Genomic DNA, 22812 nt, shown 5'->3' on the forward strand with positions numbered 1-22812 from the left:
AAAGCACCCAGCCCTGCGTGCAGAGGCACGTTGGGCCCGCTCGGGCAGCAGACGAGTGTCTGCAGATGCCAAACCTGCTCCTCCCAGGGCAGATGCTGCCCCCGTTCCCCCGCAAACCCCGCAGGACACCCGGCTGGTCCCCGGCTGTGGGGACATGGGGATGCTCTGCTATGGCACCCTGTGGGTTGGGGCTGCCCCACTCCCTGGGGAACACGCTGCTCCTATCGCAATCTCTTTGGGAAGAGCGTCGGCGGGGCTGAACCTGGTTTTTGGAGCAGGAGAGACCGGATTTGATTGTGCAGCCTCCCATCGAGCTGGAACTTTCAAGGCCAGGCTGGACGGGGCTCTGAGCAACCTGAGCTGGTGAAGATGTCCCTGCTCATGGCAGGGGTGGCACTGGGGGAGCTGGGAAGGTCCCTTCAACTCAGACCATTCTGTGATTCCATGACTTTAATTTTGCACATCAGCCTCCTGCACATCTCTGTGGGGTTTGGGGGATGATGGGATTTGGGAACGGGCATCTTGTCCCTCCTGCTCCGCTCCCTTGGGCTGCGTGTGTTTGGGCTCAGGAATAACAAATTAAAGTTAAGAAATTAAAGCATCAGTAGTATCTATCTAAAAAGTGTTCATGCTTTGTGATAGGATGAGAGGAAGGAGGGGAGGTGAGGTTGGATCTAGGGAACCATTTCTTCCCTAAAGGGCTGTCGGGCACTGGAACAGGCTGCCCAGGGCAGTGGTGGAGTCACCATCCCTGGAGGTGTTGAACAGACGCGGAGATGAGGTTCTCGGGGACGCGGGTTGGGTTAACGGTTGGACTTTAAAAAAAGGGGGAAAAAATGTCTTTTCTATAGTGGGAGTGGGGAGATCCGCCCCCCCGCCCCCGCCCGCCCTGTCCCCGCCCACTCCCCCCGGGCCCCGCCCCGCCCCCTGGCCCGGGGGGAGTGGGCGGGGGCAGGGCGGGCGGGGGGCGTGGCCAAAGCCGCCCGCTCCGGTCGCCCGTGGAGACGGGCGGAGAACGGTGCGGCGGGCGGTGAGTACCGGGCCTGGGCGGGCGAGGGGTACCGTACCGGGGGCTCTGCTGGCCGGGCAGGGCTGTACGGCCGCGGAGCGACAGCGGGAGGCGCCAGCCCGGCGCCGTTATCGGCTGGGCCCCCCCCGGGTTGGGCCGCGGGCGGTGCTGGGCCCGACGGGCGCGGTTCCCGCGTCGTTTTTCGGTTGGTTTTGTGGCTTTTTGTGTATGTGTATGTGTGTGTGTGTGTGTGTGTGTGTGTGTGTGTGTGTGTGTGTAGGGGGGTTTATTGTAGTTTTATTGTAGTTTATTGCAGTCCCAGCCAGAGGCAGCGCACAGGATGGAGCCGCTTTGATGCGGTTCAACAAGTTGCGTGCGGCGCCAGAAAGGGGCGAAATCTGCTAAATTGTGTATAAAAAAACAAAAAGGAAAAGAAATAAGGCCTTTCTGTTGGCGACAGGGTCAGAGCAGCAGCAGCCGGCCTTCCCCCGCCTGCCTCTGCCTGTCCAGCCCTTCTCTAAGGCTTTTTATTGAAATGCAAATATTGAGTTGTGCTGTGGGTTTCACATACTTCTTTTGTTTCAAATATCTGCCTCTTTGGCTCAATAATAACTTTTTAAAAATGAACACTAAAAGTTCTTACTTTCTTAGCCTCTGTTCCTCCAAAGGCTCAATACATATATCCATAAACTACGACAGCTTATCCCACCCAAATGGATGAGGCTGCGGAGGGGCAGCCTGCAAATAAATAATTTAAACTTTATTTATTTTACTGCTCCCACCCGTTTTCCTGGGCTGGTGCGAGTTTCCCATGTGCGAGGAGCTGTGGGATTGGTGTGGGAAGGAGTTTAATTAGCGGCGAGCGTCATTATTCCAGGAGGTTTCGTGTTGATACCGAGAAGATTACACGCCCTGGTGCAGTAATGAGTTTACTTAGGCAACTTCTACATTGGAATATTCTATTCCAAGCTTAAATTCTTTACTTTTGGGGAAGGCAAAAATAAAATCTCTGGAGTGTAAATTGTATTTTTAGGCTGGTGCTGTTGGGAGGCGGGACCTCCGGAGGGAGCTGGGCCTCGTTAGTTCTGATGGTCAGGAAACAATTTGATTACTATGGCATATCAAGTAAAATTCACAGTAATTTGTCAGGTTATCGGCCAGCATTTCTATTGATATAAAGCTAATAGTATCAGCGATGAGTTGCTTGCTTGCATTTGTCTTGGTTGTAAATTGGTTTGGAAACAAAATTCTGTGAGTGAACAGCGAGTAGTGGATGGCAGGAGCATTTCATGCTACTTTGGTAGCCCTAAATGAGATTGAGGGATTAGTGCGCAGTTAATGACTTCTCAATCCCACGTTTCATCCCCTTTTGAGCATGTTGCGGTTGTTTGGGATATCTTTAATCAGGCGCTAAAGCAGCAAATAAACCCCAGAGGAGAACAGTGGATGGGCCCTGGTGCTGGGGTCAGGTTTGCTTTCCTAATCATCCAGCTGATGGGGTCACCTTCATTTAAAAACGAAGCTTTTGTGCTAATTGGAGAAGTTTCTGAGGGCTCCTAAACCACAGGCAGTGCTGGTCAGAACCGCTGGCGTTACACTTAAATGTAAATATTGAGTTGTGCTGTTGGTTTCAGATACTTTCTGTTTCAAATATATGTCCTTTTGGCTATATAATAACTTCCTTTTTAACGAATACTGAAAGTTCTTAATTTCTTAGGTTCTGTTCCACAAAAGACTCAGTATTTTTGAGCCAGGTTCTCGGGATGCAGGCAGTAGCACAGCGATGGCTGCACGATCCCTTCAGGTGTTGCTGAAGTGTTGAATCTCTTGTGGAAGCTGCGAAACGCAACAGCTGGGTTGGAAAAGTGCTTCCCGAACCCTGATGCATCATCCTTTGATTAGGCTGTATTGCAAAAGCAAATTCAAATTACCGCAGAATTTCATGGTACAGCCTCTTAAATCCCCACCCTCAGCCCTTTCGCTTTGTCCTTTGTGCCAGAACAGAGATTACGGCTTCGTGGGGAAAAAAATACTTTAAAGCAGCATATAGTTGGCATGAGAAACCACCACAGCCTTTGCCGAGCTATGGAGCAGCATTTCTGGGAGGGCTGTATAGCTACAAATTCATCTGTGCCCCCAAAAACTATTGGAATGGGTAGTGGGGCTCACAGGTCTCATGTTCCAGCACAGAAATGTCCTCGTCATACAGAGGCAGGAATCGGTAGTGAAACTTCTGTTAGTTTTAATGGAAGCAGAAAGCAAGTTCCCCAGATCTTGAAAGTAGTTGTGGAGTGGCTGTTTCTTGGGAAATCGAAGCTGCAGATGTTTGGCGACTCTCGGGATTTGCTCTGCATTAATCACTGCTGGGATCGTGCAGCTATTTTCTGAATTTTGCAGTATTACCCAGCTAGACCTCATTTTTCTGTGCCTGAATGTTCATCCTGCATTCAACACTGTGGTCTCTGCTGAAATCGCATCTTTCCTGGTCTTGGCAATAACCTGTAGAGGAATGCAGAAGGGAAGGGGAAGAGACAATATTAATGTTGTGAGTAATAAGTTTTCATTCTGTATTTTGCAAGGATTAGTGAGAAGTAGCAGAAGTAATGACAAAAGTCCTCATGGTGACCGAGTTACGGTAGGGTTCTCCGTGGGGTTTTTTGGGGCAGGTAGAAGGGGTAGCGGTGGGGGTACATCTGTCTGTCCCCTGGGGAGGTGGGGGTACGCCTGTCCATCCCCTGGGCAGACACACAGTGTGAGGGGAGCTGGCGTTCCCATGTGCTCCTGTGAGATGCTCAAGGACACCCCCACTGGGTGTTTTTAGTTGTGTTCCTTTCAATAGTCACTCAAGCAGGCAACGTGTTTATATTCAGCTTCCTGTATCCGTATCAGTGTCTTGGCATGTGATGGAGTTCCAGAGAAAAAAAAAACAACAGTGTGTTGTAAGGATTATTTGTTTTGCAGCAGCAAACGACTGCTTAAGCAGCTCAACTGGAAGCAGGAACCAGACTTGCTCTTCCATTTCTTTACACCATTTTTCGTCCTGTCCGTTCTCCCCTGTATTTACAAACCTGCCACACAGGCACAAGTTACTGTTTGGCACGTTTTGGGGTTGGATGTATGTGCAGGTGAGGATCCTCCGCCACACTTGGGGGTAGCAAAGCAGATCGTTGTCCCGGTAGGGAGGGGTATAGCCCGGTTCTCTGGCCATGCTCTCTTGAATCACAGAATCACAGAATCAACTGGGTTGGAAAAGACCTCAGAGATCATCGAGTCCAACCCTTGGTCCATCTCCAGTCCGTTTACTAGATCATGGCACTAAGTGCCATGTCCAATCTCAGTTTAAAAACCTCCAGGGACAGCGAGTCCACTACCTCCCTGGGCAGGCCATTCCAATGCCTGACCACTCTCTCTGTAAAGAATTGCTTTCTAATATCCAACCTAAATTTCCCCTGGCAGAGTTTAAGCCCATGCCCCCTTGTCCTATTGCTGACTGCCTGGGAGAAGAGACCAATCCCCTTTGCTATTCGTACCCTTGTGCAGAAGCAGTTGGAGCTCATGGGGAGATTTTGCATCGCCTTGCTCTCTCAATGGTGATTATTTTTGTCCAGGGATGGTTAATCTCTGTGCAAAAGCCACCCCAGCTAGACACTGATATTCACAATAACTTCTTGCCCTTGCTGGGGCAAGAGCTGGGCAATTCAAAAGCCAACACTTTGTGCACAGGAGTGGGTGGTGTAGGATTAACCACGGGGAAAAGAGAAAGTTTTACAGCGATTTAAGCTGAGGAGAGAAAAAAAACCCACAACTCCCAGTTTCCATCCAAGGTGGCCCTGCAGAGGAGAGGGCTTGTTCATCAGGAACAGGCATTCTAATTGCTTATCAACTTAAGCTTTAGTTTAAACTTGTCACGTAGGAAGTCTGTCTCTAGAAAGGCTTTTCCTGAGCTGTCTGTCCCTAATTGGATATGTTTAGATTTCTGTCTTCTCTTGTTAGGTCTTTGGCCTTAAATTTTGGTGCAGTCTGCAGTTCTGAGGTACGTGATGTATCTGTGTACGCTTCTGCAGTTAATAAAAGAAAAAAAGGTTCTTTGGCATGTCGTTAATCATCTCGATGAGTAGCTGGAGTGTTTCCGGAAGAAAATTTCCTTTCTGTTTTAAAAAATAAAATCAAGCAGACACCAGAGGCATTTAAGCTGTTTTTTTTTTTCTTGCATGTGCTGCCGTATCACAACCAAGTGCAAGAAATTCCGTCCCGTGGCAGTTCGTTATAGTTTGCATTAATAAACCAAGGTTGCTGTGAAGGATCCTGTGTAGTACGGTGCAGCTTTCCACGTGTTTTCAAAATCTTTTGCTGACGATCTCTCTCTCTTGTTGATCCCGCTCCTCAGTTGTCCTTATTAACCAGCAGCAGCACAGCTGGCAAGAAGTTGTCTGCTCTGGAAGGAGGTACCTGAGGGGAACATAAACCAACATGAAATGTGAATTTGTGGTTCGGCAGAAGCTTTTGCTTCTGAATCTAAATCTCCAACTTCATTCGCGGGGAAAAGGGTCAGTGAATTCAGTCTGTGCTGCAGAGGAAGAAGTTAATCCAATGCAACAAAAAGTCTCAGAAATTAGAGATTAAATTGAAAGAGCTTGTTATTTTTGTGAATGAAAAGCCCTAATCTTTCAGCCAAACTCTTGTTTTCCTGCATCATCTCACTCTTGTAAGGTGTGGAATGAAAAAAATCCGTTCTCCTGTTGCTCCGTTTTGCAGCCGTCTGGAGCGTGTGTTAAACCCCGGGGGTCGCTGCCCTAAAAATGTAAAGGTTGGTGCTGTTATAAGTGAAATGCTCCGGTTTGTTTGTCATTGCTGTGAATAAGATTGAGCAGATCCCAAAATACGCTTTCAGCTGTGGTTTTAGGTTCAAGCCAAAAAAAAAAAGTCAGAGTTTTGGGTCTCAGCTCGGAGCTGGGATAAGCAGAAAGCGTCACTGACAGTCTTGGGAGACGGACCATCCTTTTTCCAGCCAAATCTGGTTTATGTTACTGTATAAAACTTGGCAGGGGTTTGTCCGGGGATGCTTGCGCTGGCTGCTCATCCTGGGGCTGCTGCAGTATTCCCTCGTGTCCCTCTCCCCTGGTTTGTCCCTCATCCCGAGGATGCCCTGACCTCCGAGTGTTCTCACTCCAGCTCTGCAGCTCGCTCTAGGGAGGGTTTTGGAGGGGGGTGCGTTACACTGGCCTCAAACTACGCTGGAAATGTTGGGTTTGTGGTGTTTTATGACTAATCTGACAGGAGCTTTGATTAGGCAGGAATATAGAGTCTTTATGGCCCTAGGGTGGAAAGCGCCCCCTATGAACCATATTTATTTTTTAGATGCATTTAAAGATTACTTTGTGTTTTGATCTCCATCTGGAAGCAGAAGTCAATAGATTAAAATTTCCCTTACTTTTCCTTAATAATTTTCAGGGTGTGTGACTGGGGCGAGAACTTGCACAGATAAGCGAAACAGGAGGTTTTCCGTTAAAACTCGTGTTTTGCGCAGCTGTCACACGTATGTAAAGGAAGGTTACACATTGCATTTATGTTTATTTCTTTGCTGTATGTGAAAAGTAGAAGCTTGGCACCGGCGCAAGGCCTGGCTGCCGCTTTTTTAAGATGTGATTGATTTTCCCACTCCATACCAGGATTTTTAACAGCAGCTGTTAAAATTTTGATGCTGTTTCCAACACGGGAAGCGATGTGTGATTTCTAAAGCGATGCCAGCGCAGGGCAGGCAGCACCTCTGTGCCCTTGTGCATCACTTTGGGCTTAGTTTGCCGGGAACTGGCTCTCCGGGGCCTGTAAATCTCATAGCTAATTGTGTTACTTGGCCGGTTGCAGAGCGGTGCCAGGGCTTTGTTGGCAGATGACGTTTGGTTTTCGTCCAAAAAGTGTCAATGGCAATTCTGGATCCCGCTGCACCCTGGTTAATGAGTTATCTCTGCCCCAGCTGCTTTGCCAATTTAATAAATGCCCAGTGCATATAATCTGTGTTTTGCGCCATATTTGACTCTGTAGGGGTACAAAGGTATCTAAACCTGCATTATGAATTACAGAAAAGGGTAACATAACATTGACTGTGAATTGCTAGATTATTAAAGTCTGGGTTTAGAACTTGGCGTGTATTTGCACCGAATGTGTGTGCCCTTGGGCTCCATGCAGCAATAAAGCAATGCGGATAAAAAGAAAAACAACTTTATTTGTAAATAAAGAGGCATGTCACCTTGTGGTTTTTATCACCACCTCTTTTACCCATAGCATCAGGGTGGCCAGCTCGGTTTGTGTTATAGATGGGTGTTTTTAAAACAAATAAACCCTGGTGTTCTTCAGGCGCCAGTTTCTGTTCTTAGCGGTGCAGAGCTGTACATATCAGGTGCCCAATTCCGCTGTCATTCATGACCAAAACTCCTAGGAAATTGCTGTCCTCACTGTATTGTCATTGCTGTATAGTTTTAGTATAAAATCAGCAATTAATACAATGAAAATTTAAGAAGGGTGTTAAATATAGTGTGCCAGTTTTGCAACAGTGAACAGCATCTGACGCAGGAAATTGCTCTTTTTAGGACTGATCAAATTCCCGGATTTTTTTTTTCTGCATGTGTAGAGGCCTCTGTTGAAGCACAGCTGCTAGAATATATCTATATAGCTATATATGTCACCAAAGGCTCACGTCTCAGAGGAGGCTACAGGGAGCGAGTAATACATGCACTCAGCACTGTCTATGCTGGCACTCAATGTAAACCTGCTCGGGGCTTTACTCGAAGTAGTTGAACTTGTTCTAAAGCCGGTAGCTTTTCTAAGAGCTGCCTCTCAGTCTCTCTGCCGTCGGTCTGGGTGGGATCTGCCTTGCAGGAGCCGGCGCAAAAAGGCTGTGAAAACAAAACTTGTTGACTTAGTGCAGGTTTGGGAGGTGAGCAGAGGGAACTGGCCTCCCTGGCCATGCCCTTGGGAAGGGAAATGGGGAAACTGGCCCTAAGAATGGTTTCACTGAAAAATCTACCTCAAACCTATCTTAAAATACTGTCGTCTTTGTACCTGGAAGTAAACCACAAGTGCTTACCCCTCTTAACTTTGGCTTTCTTGCACTGTGAAGTACTTACAGTTTTTATTTTGCTCTGTTTCAGGATCATTACACCGATAAAATCAAAGCGAGCTGGACAGGTAGCAAGGCTGCCTATGTAGGTGAGTTTCCAGTACACGCTTCTTCCTTTCTTTCATGCAAAATGTGAAGCAACGTGACAAATCCCAAACCCTGGGGATTTAATTTCATTCTGGAGTAGAACAAATACAAACTAGTGGGCAGCTTTGCAGAGGAGGCCCCAAGGACAGCCCTGGGCACGCAGCCCTCGAAGGCATTAGCAGCAGTGGTTGTGGACACTCATTCACCTCCCGTTTTACCACCTTCCCCTTGAATATTGTGGGGCAGAAATGCTGTTTTGAATGGGCTTCTTCTCCCACAGAAATTAGGCTTTTCCTCCTTTACTACACCAGTTCGCAAGGGGCAGTGTGGAAGTCTTAATGGATTTCTGTATTTGCTGTGTTATGCGTGTATTGTTTGACCATATCAGAATGCAAATTCCTCTTCCTGTATTTGCCCCTTCATTAAAATACGTACTTTGATAAATTAATGTAACCGAGAAGCTTGTGAAATACTTTGCGCCCTGTTGGTGGCTCTGAGCTCAGGTGCACAGAGCATCTCCCACCAGCGTCCTCCGCTTTATCTCTCTTCCAGACGAAAGAATTCGCTGAAGGTCACGTAACCTGAGGCCACGCTGGATCTCGTGACTCCCAGTCTGGTGCTTTAACCACGGACCGCTCCTGCTTTACGTGCTGTAAGATGAACTGATTTCAATACAGCTAAAATCTCTTTGAAAAGGTCTCTTTGCAGTTTGTCTGTCTTTTCTGGTGTGAGTTAACTGGGTGCTGTCTGTGAGGAGAAACAGGTACCTTGTGCAGGGAAACTGCACCGCGGCTCGTTAGGGAGCACAAGTTGTCTTTACTAATGACCTCAGGCCCATATCTTTAAAATAATACTGCTCAGATGTTTTTCAAAGTAACCTTGATCTACAAGTCAGTTTTCATGGCTTTCATTTGTACTAAAGATATAAAAAGTTAAGTCAGAAAAAACACGAGGGAAAATAAAAGCAGGTTTTTCCACTACTTGTTTCTGGATAAGTAAATGGGGTTTGACAGAGGCGCAGGTATGGAGCCTGACTGAAAACCAAATGTAGCCCAGTTTTGATCAGCAGGGTGGTGCTGGGATAACTTGTGGAATGGAGGTTATGCAGGAACACAACCTTAATTAAATACTTAGAATGCTAAATCCAATTGAAGATTTTGGGAGTTGTCTGTTTTCTTTCATTTCACAGTTGTGGATTTTTATGCATTTTAGACTAATTAAGACACTGGCAGCGTTGTTTGTGATTTAAAAGAAGATTTCGACTTTAAAATCTCTAAATATTTTCAAGTGTAAATTCTCTGCAGAAGCAAACATCACAAATTGGTGTTTTAAGGACCTTTTATTCTCCATGTGCACTGACGAGCAGATGTACCTGCATGCCCAGACTTCCCATAGCCCAGCCCTGGTTATGGCACTTTCTCCAGGAGATACAGATGGAGGCAGAGTTTGTTGTACTCTGTCTTTCCTGCTGCAAAAGTGGTTTTGCAATCTTGCTTTTATACCTCCGACATGTAAACCCCTGTCTCTGTGTTTGCTTCAAGCTTGTGTTGCACGTAAGATCTGCGCTTGTGCAGACTGTATAAAAAAACAAACAACTTTATGCAAAACAGCAGCTTCTGTGCCCATCAGAACACAAGCTGGGTGTTGTGGGGTGCCTTGGTTTCCCAGATCTCTTCAGCCGTGGTGCTGTGCAGGGTGTGCAGTCCAAAGCACCCAAGTCCTTCCCCAAAACCGGGGGGTGCGAGCATTGCAGCTGCCAGATTCAGCTTTTCTGTGTGCACGGCAATAGTGTGACCCTTGAATATGCAAAGGAGTTGGTTTTGTTTGGGGAGGATCTTGTTTTCTTTTACTGAACCCAAACTTTCTCTAGTGTGTATAAAATATTTGTGCTGTGATTGTATATCTTGCCTGATATCTGTTTAAAAATAGAGTCTCTCTTGCCAGGAACCTGCTAGCCATCCCTGTCATCGCTGTGCTGATGGTTTGATTTGTGGGAGCTGCGAAAGCAGGAGCTGCAAACTGCCCAGGGCTTGGCTGGGGCTGCGCGCAGGGAGGCGAGGGAGGGGGGGCTGTGAGCAGTGCCCCCACTTTTCCCGAATCATGGTGGTTTTCCCTGGGAGGTTTGCATGGCGCGTGCTGCATTCGGTACTGCAAAGTGTTTGAGTGTGTCTGAGTCCTCCTGCTGAGCTCCGATGTGTCGCACAACCTCGTCTCTCCTTTTGTCGGGTGTAGTATAAGCATCACAGAGAAAAATGGGCAGAAAGAGTAGAAACACAGGATGGTTTGTGTTGAAGGGACCTTCCCAGCTCCCCCAGTGCCACCCCTGCCATGAGCAGGGACATCTGCACCAGCTCAGGTTGCTCAGAGCCCCGTCCAGCCTGGCCTGGGATGTCTCCGGGGATGGTTCATCCACCACCTCTCTGGGAACCTGGGCCAGGCTCTCACCACCCTCAGTGTAAAAAATTTCTTCCTTGTTTAATATCTCTAGTCCGTAGCATCTCTAATCTCTATTTCATTTTACTACTTAATTCTGCGTTCATGCTGAGGGCAGGACTCCAATGTCTTCCTGCTTACATGTTTTATTTTCCGTTCTGTTCAGTAGTAGAGCAGAAGGATGAGATTCCAGCCGCGGCGTCTCGCCGTGGTTTCCACTGGGTGTCAGCACGGCCCCGTGCCGGGCACAGAATCTCAGCCCTGGGCTTCCCCCGGGGCTGCCCCTGCCGCTGGAAAAACTGGGTTGGCCGCATAACCCGAGCGAGGTGCAGCTTTGCCAAGCCGGGATCGCGCAGGCGCCGGAGGTGGGTGAGCTGGGAAGGGGCTGTTTTGCTGGAGGGACCGTTTCCTTCTCCGAGCAGAGCAACCGGTTGGAGCGAGAGTGCCGAACGTGCCCTCCTCGTCCCAGCACTCGCTAATTAGGGTTGCATCTAGGACAGCGGGTCCCTGTTTCTGGAAGATCAGCGTGGGTAGCTTTTGTGGTGTGTACTTTGAAGGCGTGGATGTGATAAGGAGCGTTCCCGGAGAGGTGCTGTGGAGATAAGCAGGCGGGAACGGGCCTGGGCCGGGCTGTGTCCGGCAGGCGTGACGGATCAGGGCTGCTCACCCTGCGCGTTCTCCACCCTCCTCCACCCTTTTTCCGCGCTCGAGACGCATCCTGACTTCCCAATTATAAAATTATAAAAATATATAAAGTTTATATAAACTTATATAAATTATAAATGATAAAATTATAAAAGTGTGGTCTTCCAGCTGGCATCCCCGTTGCCGGGTGCTTGTGGAGAGGTGCCGCTGCATGCTGGGACGTGCTGGATCCGGGGGGACATGTCAGCGCTCGCAGGGACTCCAAATACTAACAGCAAACGCTGTTCCCCTCCAGATCTGCTCCAGCACAAAGACACGAGCGGTTTGGCTGAAGGTAGTGCCAGGCACTTTGAGATTCCTCCAGCAGATTCTTCCCTTCGGGGACCTCAACATTAAAAAACCAAGGCCGTGAAATATCACGACGGAGACTTTCTGACGCTTGCGTGCAACCATATTTCTGTACGCTGGCATACCTGGTTATGCGATGCTGCACGCTCAGAATGAAGTTGTTTATTTTTGCACCCAGTTATGGCCTTTAATGCCGGCGTCAGGCCTCTTGGCTCGGAACTTGGAGAGTTTTTAGGTTCTGCAAGTCATAACAAACCTGCTCCCGAGCAGCCCTGTCTGCCCCGTAGGAAAACCAACAACCAGCGTTCAAGTCCTGACCAGCCGCCGGCCTCGGGCTCCCACGGCAGCGCCTGGGAAAGCGGCACGTGCAGAAGCACTCGCAGCACCCAAGAATCCACGGAAAACGGCACCGAAACACCCCACGCCCTGGTGCACTCACCCACGGTCATCCCAGGTGCTGGAGAGGGGCTCTGGTGTCACCCCCTCCTTAAATCACCCCCTCTGGGGCCATTGTGGCTCCTGCTTGCTCCCCATGAGGACTGACCTTAACTTAGCGTCAGGTTTATGGTTGGACTTGATGGTTTTAAAGGTGTTTTCTACCTTAAATGAGTCTGGAGCAGGACAGGGTCCTTGCACAGGAGCAGGAGGGCTGCAAAGCGCTGCCGATGGCGGGGTCACCCTGCTGAGGAGGTGTCAGCTCGCTGTGCTGTCCCAGCTTCATGGGAGCAAGGATCTTCATAAAGCAAAACTTGTGAGCACAGAAATGCACCCATAAAAATGCCGCCTTCATATCCAACAAATCTGTTCTCTGTATTTTCAGAAGCACAACTGCTGACTTCAGAGGTAGGAGTTGGCTCTTGGCTCTTTATTCCTGCTGGCTCTGGAGCGTGTCGGTAGGTGAGAGGAGACAGCTGGATCTGGGCTCGGATGCTGCATTATTCCTGAATCGTTTGCAGGGTCCTGGCTGAAGGCAGCAGGTGAAAGGCTGCAGGGAGGATGGTGTTAGAAGGTCAGGCACCACAACGTGTTTTTTGCAGACAGCGCCATGAAGCAGCGCGGAGCTGTTGGTGTAGTTTGATGGGCAGAATTTTTAGTTTTGGTGGTGAGATGCAAAACAGATGCAGCTTAAATTTGTTTCAGTAAAACTGGGGAGGTTGCAGGGCTGGTGCAGTTTCATTTGTAAACCTGCAGCGCTTATGGAATCGCCAAAACCATAAAGATGAGCTCCCGTGGTTCCATGTTATGTTTTTTTGGGGCAGAAATGCTGCCCTAGCGTCACCCGTCACCTTGGCAAGGAGGGATCCCCTCTGCCAGGGCTACAGGGGGTCACTGGCAAGGCTGGTGTCGCTCTCTGGTTTTGGGGCTGCTCCTGTGCTCCTTTGCACACCATTTCCCAAAAAGCTGTGGAATTTGGAGCCTGCTGTGCCATGGTCTCCGTGCGCCCCTGCGCAGAGGGCATCTTCCCCTCCAGGAGCCCGTATCACCCTCAGCACAGCTTCTATGGCTTGGAAAAAGGAGATGCCTTAGAAATTCACATTTGCAACTTTAGATTCGTGCCGACCCCCCGCTGCGGGCTGGCACCCTGGAAACCCGCGGGTGTTAAAGCCATGAACATCTTCTGCGCTTTTAGACGCCGTAGTTTTTAGCGTTGTCATTTTGTGTTTTGTTCAATCCGCTCTATCACCCGTCAGTTTTTAGTTACTCAACTTGAAAGCTGGCTTGCTTCAAAAGAAATAGTAACCAGATAGCTTTTTGAACCTTTATTCGGCTGCTGGCTGGGGTTGGGAGCTGCAGTATAAGTTGACTTTACATAACCAGAGAGAACAGGAACTGTTTGCGAGGCTGAGCTGCTGCGTGTACTTCACCAGTGGTGATTTAATTACATTTCACTCAACAGGTGGTTCCTAAGTCCTGGATTTAAAGAGTAAAAAAGATAAATTGGTGTTTAATTATCCCAGTTGGAGCTCCGGTTTGATGTCCAGCTGCCTACCTGCCCAGGCTGCTGCGTTGTAACCTCTTTACCTAAAGCCTCTGGAAAGAAGTAGGGCAAGGCCTTGAAAAATAGGGTTTTTCTAGGTAATAGGAGCAGCTCCACCTGTTTGTAGCTGTTTCTGTTGTTATTTATAAGAAAGGAAATAAAATGCAGGTATATGCGCAGTGCACTTGGACCTTTCCCTGGCAAGGGGAAGCTGGTGAGCATCCTCCTCTGTTAAACAAACTGAAGCCCTTCATTTTCCATGGAAAAAGGTGTTTTTCCCAGAGGGTGAGCTGAGCCTTCCCGCTGGCGTGTTTGCTCCATTCGTTTGTTGTCTCTGCCGTTAATACAGAGATCGGTGCAGCGTGGGCCTTGGTGAGGCTGCGGTACCGGGGAGAGCTGGCAGATTTCCTCCCTCCTCTGTCGTTCCCACCTTCCCCGTAAGGATTCTTTTCACTTCTGACAACCTCCAAAGAGAGCAGGGATAGGGATGAAGAGTGAAAAAGGACAAAAGGTGACCACAAGTGTCTGGTGGTATGTGCTGGAGAGTTTTGCGGGCTGGACATGGGTCCTCTCTGGTGCTGGTGGGGTTGATGGCTGCTGTGATGGAAAATGCTCTTCCAGGTGACCATCTCACCCTTTCTTTCTGTTCCTGTGTTAAGAAGGGGCAAATCAAAGCTGCATGATGTGCTCAGGACTGAAAAGAAGTAAAATAAATAGACATGAGGAAGAAATTGTTGCCCCTGAGGGTGGTGAGAGCCTGTCCCAGGTTGGCCAGAAAGGTGGTAGATGAACCATCCCTGGAGACACCCCAGGCCAGGCTGGACAGGGCTCTGAGCAACCTGAGCTGGTGAAGATGTCCCTGCTCATGGCAGGGGTGGCACTGGGGGAGCTGGGGAGGTCCCTTCAACACAAACTATCCTGTGATGAAGACAAGGTGACACCAGCTGCACAAGCGCTGCCATGCTGAGCTGTGGCCATGCAGCTGGAGGGGAGCTGGAGATGGCAGGAAAACGTATGAACCCCTTGCTACCCGGTGTGAACCACGGGCACGAAAGCTTCCTGGTGTTATTAGAGCAGCCAGCACAGCTGGGAAAAACATGTCCCCCATCTGCTTTCAGACTGAGCTGTCGATGTTTTCAGAGCGTGTTCTGCAGAAAGGCTTTGCCCTGGGCATGGTGGCCGGCAAAGGCTGTTGGTGGGGCTGATTATTTTGTCTCTTTTTAGGTTGTGAGTCAGAGTTGCAGCTGCTCTGGGGCCAGGGAATCTCTGTCACTGTCAGCTTTGGGTCTGATGAGCCCTTTTTCAGTGTTGTCACTTGTGGGGACCGAGGTTGTTATTGCTGTGTGTTTGAGAACAGGGGACCCCTGGCTCGACTCCTGCTTGGGACAGCCCCGGATCACACCAGCCATGGTTTGTCTGAAGTGGTCAACTGAAAAACGTGTGGGAACTTTGGGTTTGCTCCGTTTTAATAGAATAATTGTGGCTGAGAGTGCTGGGGGGTGTGACAGATCCCGCTGAGAGAAGTGATGGGGCGAGTTGGGCTCTCGGGGTGTCTTTGCTTCTGGCTTGTTTCCTAGAAATTGGGGCAGTGCTCTCCCCAGCCAAGTTGTCTTTTCTTTCCAGAGTGCCTTCATTCTCCTGGGAAACATCCCTGGAGACATCCCTGTCCCAGAAAACTGTGCCCCAGGCTCCGAGGGCACGAAACCCTAAGTTCTGTGTACACCACTGATATAAATCTGCCGAGTTTTATGCAGTTGGTTGCCGTTATCTGCAATCAAATGGACCCTACGAGAAGTCCTGTGGCTCGAGATGGGCACAGCAGCTCAGTTCGTAGAGTAGGTTGCCAGGAACTGGGAGGGAAAACAATATTATTGGGTGATGACCTAGTTGTTTGTAAATCTCTCCCTAGAAGAGATTTTGTAATCTTAGGAGGACTATTAAAGTAACGCTGCTTATGTTTGTTTGAAGACGAGGAAACGCAGCAATTTAATTTTCAAATGTTATGGTTTTGGGGTTGGTGTGTTGTTTTGTTTTTTTTTTTTTAAAAAACATTAATTTATTAACAAAGCTAACCAGCTGGGAAAATAAGCACTGAAACTTTCCTAACGAGGTCAGTGGTGTAGGATGGGAAGGAACTCCAGAGAAACTCAAACCTCACCAGTTGCACTAAAAGGGGTTTTGGGGCTGTGGCTTGGGGCAGGGAAGGGAAGGCTGAGCAGAGTCAGCCTGGGCTTGCCCCAGCGAAATGAGAGGAGAATGGTTTATCTTTGCATTTTGCAGTATTTAGTTTTTAACCTTCTATCTTAAAAAAAAAAAAATGTACTACAATTAAAATTAGAGGGATCAGCAATTTTGAACTGTCTTACTTCATGCATTACTTTATAAAAATAATTTGCTTTGCGTTGGTTTTTTCTCACACTATAGTTTTTCAGTATAGTGAATAAAAACTGCAGGGTCTGGACTGGCAGTTTGGGTTTGGTTTGTGGTGGATCTTGTGCTTTCACGTCCATGTGAAACAGCTCCTGTGGTTTTATTCTGATCAAAACCGAAACCCCCAAAAGGTGGGGTCTTCTGATTTCTCACTGTATTCTTTGCAAAGTACATTTCCCAAGGTAGCCAGTAGTCTTATATCTATTATATTTTCTTAGTTACATTATGTAAACATGAGAAATTCCTTTCAAATTCCTCTTCTGCCATTTCAGTTCCGTGTAGCCAAGCTGGTGGTTGGTATTTGTACATCTCCCATGTTGGGTTCTGGGGGGATACAGCAGATTTAGGTTGAATGATGGGAACAATTTCTTCCCCAAAGGGCTGTTGGGCATTGGAACAGGCTGCCCAGGGCAGTGGTGGAGTCACCATCCCTGGAGGGGTTGGACAGACGGAGATGAGGTTCTCAGGGACATGGGTCAGTGCCAGGGTTGGGTTAACAGTTGGACTCAATGATCTTAAAGGTCTTTTCCAACCAAAACTATTCTATGATTTTATGATTTACACATTGAGCAGAAGTCCCAGTTGGACTCTGCAACCTAAGCGAGCGCCAGGATTAGGTGAGGAAGCCCACATTCAGCAAAACCTCCGGTCTGGTCATTTCCCATTGCAACCAATTGCTTTCAACGGGAAGGAGTCTCAAAACTTGGGCTGGAATGTATTAACGGCTTTGAGCAGAATGGGGCCCGGGTGCTGTTTTTGGGTGTCGGAAGGGGCTGTGGCAGCAGAGCTGCCGTCCCGTGCCAGCAGGAGGCATTGAACAAAAGCTGCAAAATTTGCGTCCTTTTAAAATTCCTTTCTAGCAACTCTAGCTTAACAACTAGCTTTCCGATAATTAAATCCACCAAATTATCAGGTTAGATGCCCCAAAAGTTGAGTAACAGAAGACTCCGGTCGTGTCTGGGCTCGGGTGCTGCCAGCGGGAGTCTCGGGAGCTCCAGCTTGGTCGCATCCCTTTGGGCAGCACCCACTAAGCCCTGGATGTGGTCCTGACCCTGCCGTCTTCAGCAAAAACATGGCCCGCTCCTCTGTGTGGGTGGTGATTCTCCTGATTGTATAGAATTCTGTGTCTGTAGTGAAGCACACGGTGCGTTCCTGCCTCGGCTCGTTGAGTTGGCCGTTACTGGCGTCAACTGGAAGAGCCCTTGTGTGAGCAATTAATGCACCACGGCCTTTGCCTCGCACCCTGGAGAGCTTCCACTTGGTGTCTTACAAACAATACGACACGTGTTCAACGTACACCTCCCATCATCGCTTACAGCAGGGAGCATGCACTGGGTAGGTTGCCCTTTCCCGGCAATAAAGCAAAACATCAGACTTAAACCTTTGTGAACGGGTTTGTGACTGTTTCCAGACAAATGTGTTTGCGCTGTGCCAGTCAGCATTCCTTCTTCTCTTGAGTAATTTGCAGATTGAATCACTAAATGTGCCGTCAGGATGCATTTTAATACTTGAGTGCTACAAATATTAGTAATTCAGGACACATAAGCTGTGTACTTTCCGTGGGATGTTGCAGCTCTGAGATCAGCAATAACTCCACTGTTAGAGGGCGGATCTGGATTAGTAACAGCGTTTGTGGTGTGATGTTGATACAGAGAGTATTTCAGACCCCCGTGTGTCTTAGGTCTCCTCACAGCCAAAGCTCCCAAACCTCCGTACCCGCAGCCGTGCCGAGTGAGGAGAAATGACACTGGGAGACAGCAGCTCCGCTCCAGCCACACCAGTGCCCGTACTAGGAGAGGGGTCCGTGGGCTCGCTCCCAGCACCGCGTGGTCACAGCTGCCCCGTGCTGACTCACGGTTTGGATTTGTCACCTCCTGCGTCTTTGTGCGAGGATGAAATGACGGCTGGAGAATGAGCTGCTTTTGTGCCGTCCTGGCTCGTTCCCTTTGTGCCGCTCCGAATGCAGCTCTGTGGAGCAGTGGCGGTCGGTGGCACAGCAGGATGAGTGCACGAGTCCTTGGTTAAGATGGAGCCATTTGCAGAGGAAAAGTCCTGATAGCTTTTTAAAATTTTGCATTAATTTCCTTTTGTGTGTGTTAAGCAGCGAATCATATGCAGCTCAATCTATAGGTGACCTGTCTGGAGCACAACGGGAACTTTGTGGAAATGTAGGGGTGGTGAGGGGCCCGTGGGGAGCCGGGGCAGTGGGTGACTGTCACAACCCCGGGTTCAGGTGCTGACCGGCTGTTGTGGAGATGAAGCCTCCACCGTGGTTTACGGGCTGTTGTGTGCAGCCGGGGTGAGTCAGCCGGCAGCATCTGCTGCCAACTCCATGTCACTGGCCCCGGTGTCACCAACGTCTTCTCAAATTTCCCTCACTTTGCTGCAGCTTCACCCATGGTGGCTGCAGACAGAAACCCTGGGGGGAATATCTAGAGGAGCGGGAGATAAATGCTCTGGATGCGGCGTGTCCCTGGCGTGGCCGGGGCCTCACCTGCTGCACGGCTGCTTGCTGGAGCTGCCAGCTCTAAACTGGCACACGCTTAAAGCTTCTAAAATTGTAAAAGACCTTCTGTGATTTGCCCTGAAATCGGTCATTTGGAGTATGTGCAGCGTTTAAACTAGTTCTGGGTTTCATGCTTGTCGTCAGCTCTTGGATGCAAAGAGTTCCTGGGAAAGTAGGACAGGGAGCTGCTGTGTGGCCAGATTCATGCAGATCAGAGAGAGTCGTGAGTGTATTTTTAATATTTGTTCCAGGAAATAAGTTTTTAATGATACCTAATGTCAGTTATTAATGTCTGTCTTAATTGTGCTTGAGCAGGAGGCGTTACCTGCTGCTGGGCATTGCTCTGCCCAAAGCCAGTGAGAGGAATCACAGGATGGTTTGTGTTGAAGGGCCCTTCCCAGCCCCCCCAGTGCCACCCCTGCCATGAGCAGGGACATCTTCACCAGCTCAGGTTGCTCAGAGCCCCGTCCATCCTGGCCTGGGATGTCTCCAGGGATGGTTCATCCACCACCTCTCTGGGAACCTGGGACAGGCTCTCACCACCCTCAGGGGCAACAATTCCTTCCTCATGTCCAGCCTGAATCTCCCTCCTTTAGTTTAAAACCATCAGCCCTTGTCCTATCCCCATCTTTCTTATGCGCCCCTTTTAAGTCTGGAAAGGCCACAATAAGGTCTCCCCGGAGCTTCAGGCTCCAGACTGAACACCCCAACTCTCTCAGCCTGTCCTCATTCCCTGGATCATGTTTGTCCCCCCACAGGGATGTTAGAAGAGCAGCAGAAAACATGAAGTACCAGTTAGCACGGAACTTGCGGTACTTGTGGCTGGTCAATCGCTGAAACGGGAACTCTGTGCGAAACACTGCTGTTCCCAGCTGGCCGGGCAGGCACGAGCAGCGGCTGCAAACCCAGCGCTGCTCCTGGAGCTGTGAGAAACCCGAAGCCCACGAGGAAACGCTGTCAGCAGCACTTGGAAAGGTCACAACCAGCTACGCTGTACTCGAGTCCCTGTAATGCAATAAATGATTTAAGTGCAGCACCACAGAGCCAATTATTCTGGTGGATCCGTGGGAAGCGACCGGCAGGGTTTGTGCACAGATTGTGTGCGAGGGTTGGCACGGAAAGGACAGCTGCACGGGGCAGCACTGTCCTCAACCAGCTGCTCTTTGAGCTCCTGGGTACCCGAATAATTTAGCTATAAGTTCTTTGCTGCTGCAGTGCCTGTAAGGGTTTCACAGTATCTCAGTATCACAGTATGTTTGGGATTGGAAGGGACCTCAAAAGATCATCTAGTCCAATCCCCCTGCTGGAGCAGGAACGCCTAGGTGAGGTCGCACAGGAACATGTCCAGGCGGGTTTTGAATGTCTCCAGAGAAGGAGACTCCACAACCTCCCTGGGCAGCCTGTTCCAGTGCTCTGTCACCCTCACTGAGAAGAAGTTTCTTCTCAAATTTAAGCTTCTATGTGATGCTGCACAGGGGCAGCTCGTGGGGTCCCATGAGCCAGGTGGGCTTGAGTGTGTGCTGCATGAGCTGCCGGTAGGTGAAGAAGCGGAGGTTTTGCGGGACTACCATGAGGTTAAGACCTCCAAATCAGCCAAGAGCGAAGCAGTAAAGTGCACAAGACCTCAGTGCATATTTTCTGAAGGGTGCTTTGGTTGCAGAGCATAGTTTGCTGAGCTGTTTATCTCATTGTGCAGTGGAATATTTTAAAAAGCACTTTTTTGCAGCATGTCACCGTTGCGTGTCTGTGTAAAAGCAGTTTAATGTGCTGTGCTGCCTTCTGGAAAACTAATGTGCTGTCTTTCAAAACAGAGCTCACTGACAATGTCTGGCAAAACAGCTAGCACGACCAACAACATAGTCCAGGCCCGAAGGACTGTCCAGCAGTTGAGAATAGAAGCCTCAGTAGAAAGAATAAAGGTGAGAGCACATCCTTCTTCACCGCTCCTCTTTTTTCCTATTTTTTTCCCCTTTCCAGCTGTGGGTTGATACGATAAGGGAGGGTGCGTGTGTGCATGTGTGTGCTCACAGTTCAGTATTTTCCCCATCTCAAAATGTGACATTGAAATTTTAGCCTAACAAATCTGAATAAATGTAATTTTTGTGGCCACTTACCAGCAGTATCCTTGGGTAGCTGCGTGCTTTGTGGGCTCTTAGGAGAACAAAAGCGAAATATGAAGTGCAAATCAAACACGTAAAACAGAAGGCAGGTACGCATTTCCAGTTTCATGCATATTGTGTGATTTGGGGTTGGTTGGTTGGTTGGTTTGTTCCATCCTTCATCTGGCTGAATGCTACATCTGCAAAGAAGGTGAATGTGTAGGGACATTTAAAAAAAAAACAGAAGATAGTAGAACCTGGATTCCTTTAACTTAAGGCAGAAAAGAAACCAAACTTTTCCTCCAGCTGTCAGGGGTAGATGTTGGCCACACTAGGAATAGTGCCTGGGGTTTCACTGTGCTCCTTGCATTGCCCAGCCCCGTTACAAGGCCACAAGACAATCAGCCAGGTTCCCGTGCGAGTGACAACCCTGCACAGCTGTCCCCAAGTGGCCGGTCACCCGAGGACACCTCTGTTGACCGTCCCCAACGTTACAGGCCAGAAGTTCCTCCTTACCAACTTACCGTATTATTTTGAACCTCCTCCTGTTTATTCTTAGTCTTCTGCAGAAGCCATGTGGTGCTTTTTCGTGGTGTCACAAACTAACCCTGGGGGGTCCGTCCTTTCCTCCCGCGGCAGATGCAGCCGGAGCAGGAGATGGGGCCCCAGAGAGCGTGTTGCTCTCCGGGCACCTCTCCCATCCCATGGAGGGACTTTTTACCCATCGGCAGCTCTTGGCGCATTTCAACGTGTCACCGGCTATGGGGAAATACCATTTTATGGTTTTGGTTTGTTTTTTTTTTTTTTTCCTCCCTGTCTTCTGCAGGTGTCAAAAGCATCAGCGGACCTGATGCTTTATTGTGAAGAACACGCCAAGAAGGATCCATTGCTAATGGGAATCCCCGCTTCCGAGAACCCTTTTAAGGACAAGAAAACCTGCATTTTGCTATAGGGGAGCAGCTCCTTGCAGCCCCCCAGGCAGAGCCTGTGCCGGCGGGCATGCAGCAAATACCCTGTAAGGTACCAGCTACTAACTGCATAAGAGCAGCCATTCTTCATCAAGTGTATAAATGATTTTTTAGGCTTTCTAAAGCATTCCTTCTCTTCCCTATCTTTATTAGGAAGCGAGGTTTCAAACTGAATTCACTTCTTTCTTCTCTGAGGGAATGGGGTCTCATCCTCCGCAGCGCTGGGCCCCAGTTTCACTTTTTATGTTACACAAATAAGACCAAAGTTGCCTGAGCTTCTCTGACAGAGTGGAGGCAAAGGTGTAGAAACCTGATGAAACATCACTGGGTTTACATTTTTTTTTAATCATGTATACGGGGAGGGGGGGATGTACCTGTGTCAGTAGCATCCGTGTGTGTGTTTGTGCACAGACACGTTCAGAAGTGCATTATCGAGCAAAAGCTGCCTTGAAATAATGACTGTAGCAATGGCTGGGAGCCGTGCCTGCAGCCTGCCTTCTGCTGGCCTCTCTCACAGGGGTTTTTAAGCGTAAAACCTGAAGGCTCAAGAATTAGAAATCCGCGGATTTATTTTCCTGCTTTTTAAGAGGAGTTGGAAAAGCAGAATTTTTCAGCTTTGATCCCGCTTCTCTTAATTACCTTCTCTAATTAAAAATCTGTGTTAGTATATATATAAAAAACCCAACAAAACCAGTCAAAAGAATGCAGGGCTGCAAACTGTGTGCTGAGCTGCAGGCATGGCTCTGCCACCCAAAGTCCCGGGTATATTCTGTGCAGGGAGCCAGAATCTGGCTCTTTTTTAAAAATTCATTTTTAAAGGGGGTAAAATGCCAAATTGTATCCAGATGGGGGTTATGCAGATATAATTAGAGGGCCTTTCCGTCAAGTAACTGATTTTATATATACACATAATAAAAAAGTCTTTCTCTGTGTGCATGTATATATATAAACTTTAATAGTATATTTATACACACATTGCGTATTAACAGAAAACTTTGAAGAGATTGAAAATAATGCTGAGTTCAGCTGGGTACAAATGTCTTTCTCTGTAGCTGGTGGTTCAGAGGTTGAGGACGCAATTTGCCATAACTGTGCATTTCTGTCATGATATTTACAGAATTTATTAACCACTTGTAATTTACTGTCTTACGTTGCATATTTGTCATTTCTATATTAAATTATATACACACTA

At 48.5% G+C, this 22812-nt stretch overlaps 1 protein-coding gene across 3 annotated transcripts; it reads left to right on the forward strand.

Annotated features, from left to right (window-relative positions):
- The first annotated feature begins 928 nt into the window (after positions 1-928).
- GNG12 (G protein subunit gamma 12) lies at positions 929-22812 on the forward strand. Of its 3 annotated transcripts, none has more exons than XM_065071934.1 (5): positions 929-1030; positions 8158-8215; positions 8766-8865; positions 20365-20472; positions 21479-22812. In XM_065071934.1, the coding sequence occupies exons 4-5, from the start codon at positions 20377-20379 to the stop codon at positions 21602-21604; spliced, it is 222 nt and encodes a 73-aa protein (XP_064928006.1). In that variant the 5' UTR covers positions 929-1030; positions 8158-8215; positions 8766-8865; positions 20365-20376; the 3' UTR covers positions 21605-22812. The 3 variants fall into 3 exon arrangements, with proteins under 3 accessions (XP_064928006.1, XP_064928009.1, XP_064928008.1); XM_065071937.1 differs by lacking the exon at positions 929-1030 and adding an exon at positions 1072-1214; XM_065071936.1 differs by lacking the exon at positions 929-1030 and adding an exon at positions 3620-3644.

The sequence above is a fragment of the Columba livia genome, chromosome 8, assembly GCF_036013475.1.
Source record: "Columba livia isolate bColLiv1 breed racing homer chromosome 8, bColLiv1.pat.W.v2, whole genome shotgun sequence".
Classification (NCBI taxonomy): domain Eukaryota; kingdom Metazoa; phylum Chordata; class Aves; order Columbiformes; family Columbidae; genus Columba; species Columba livia.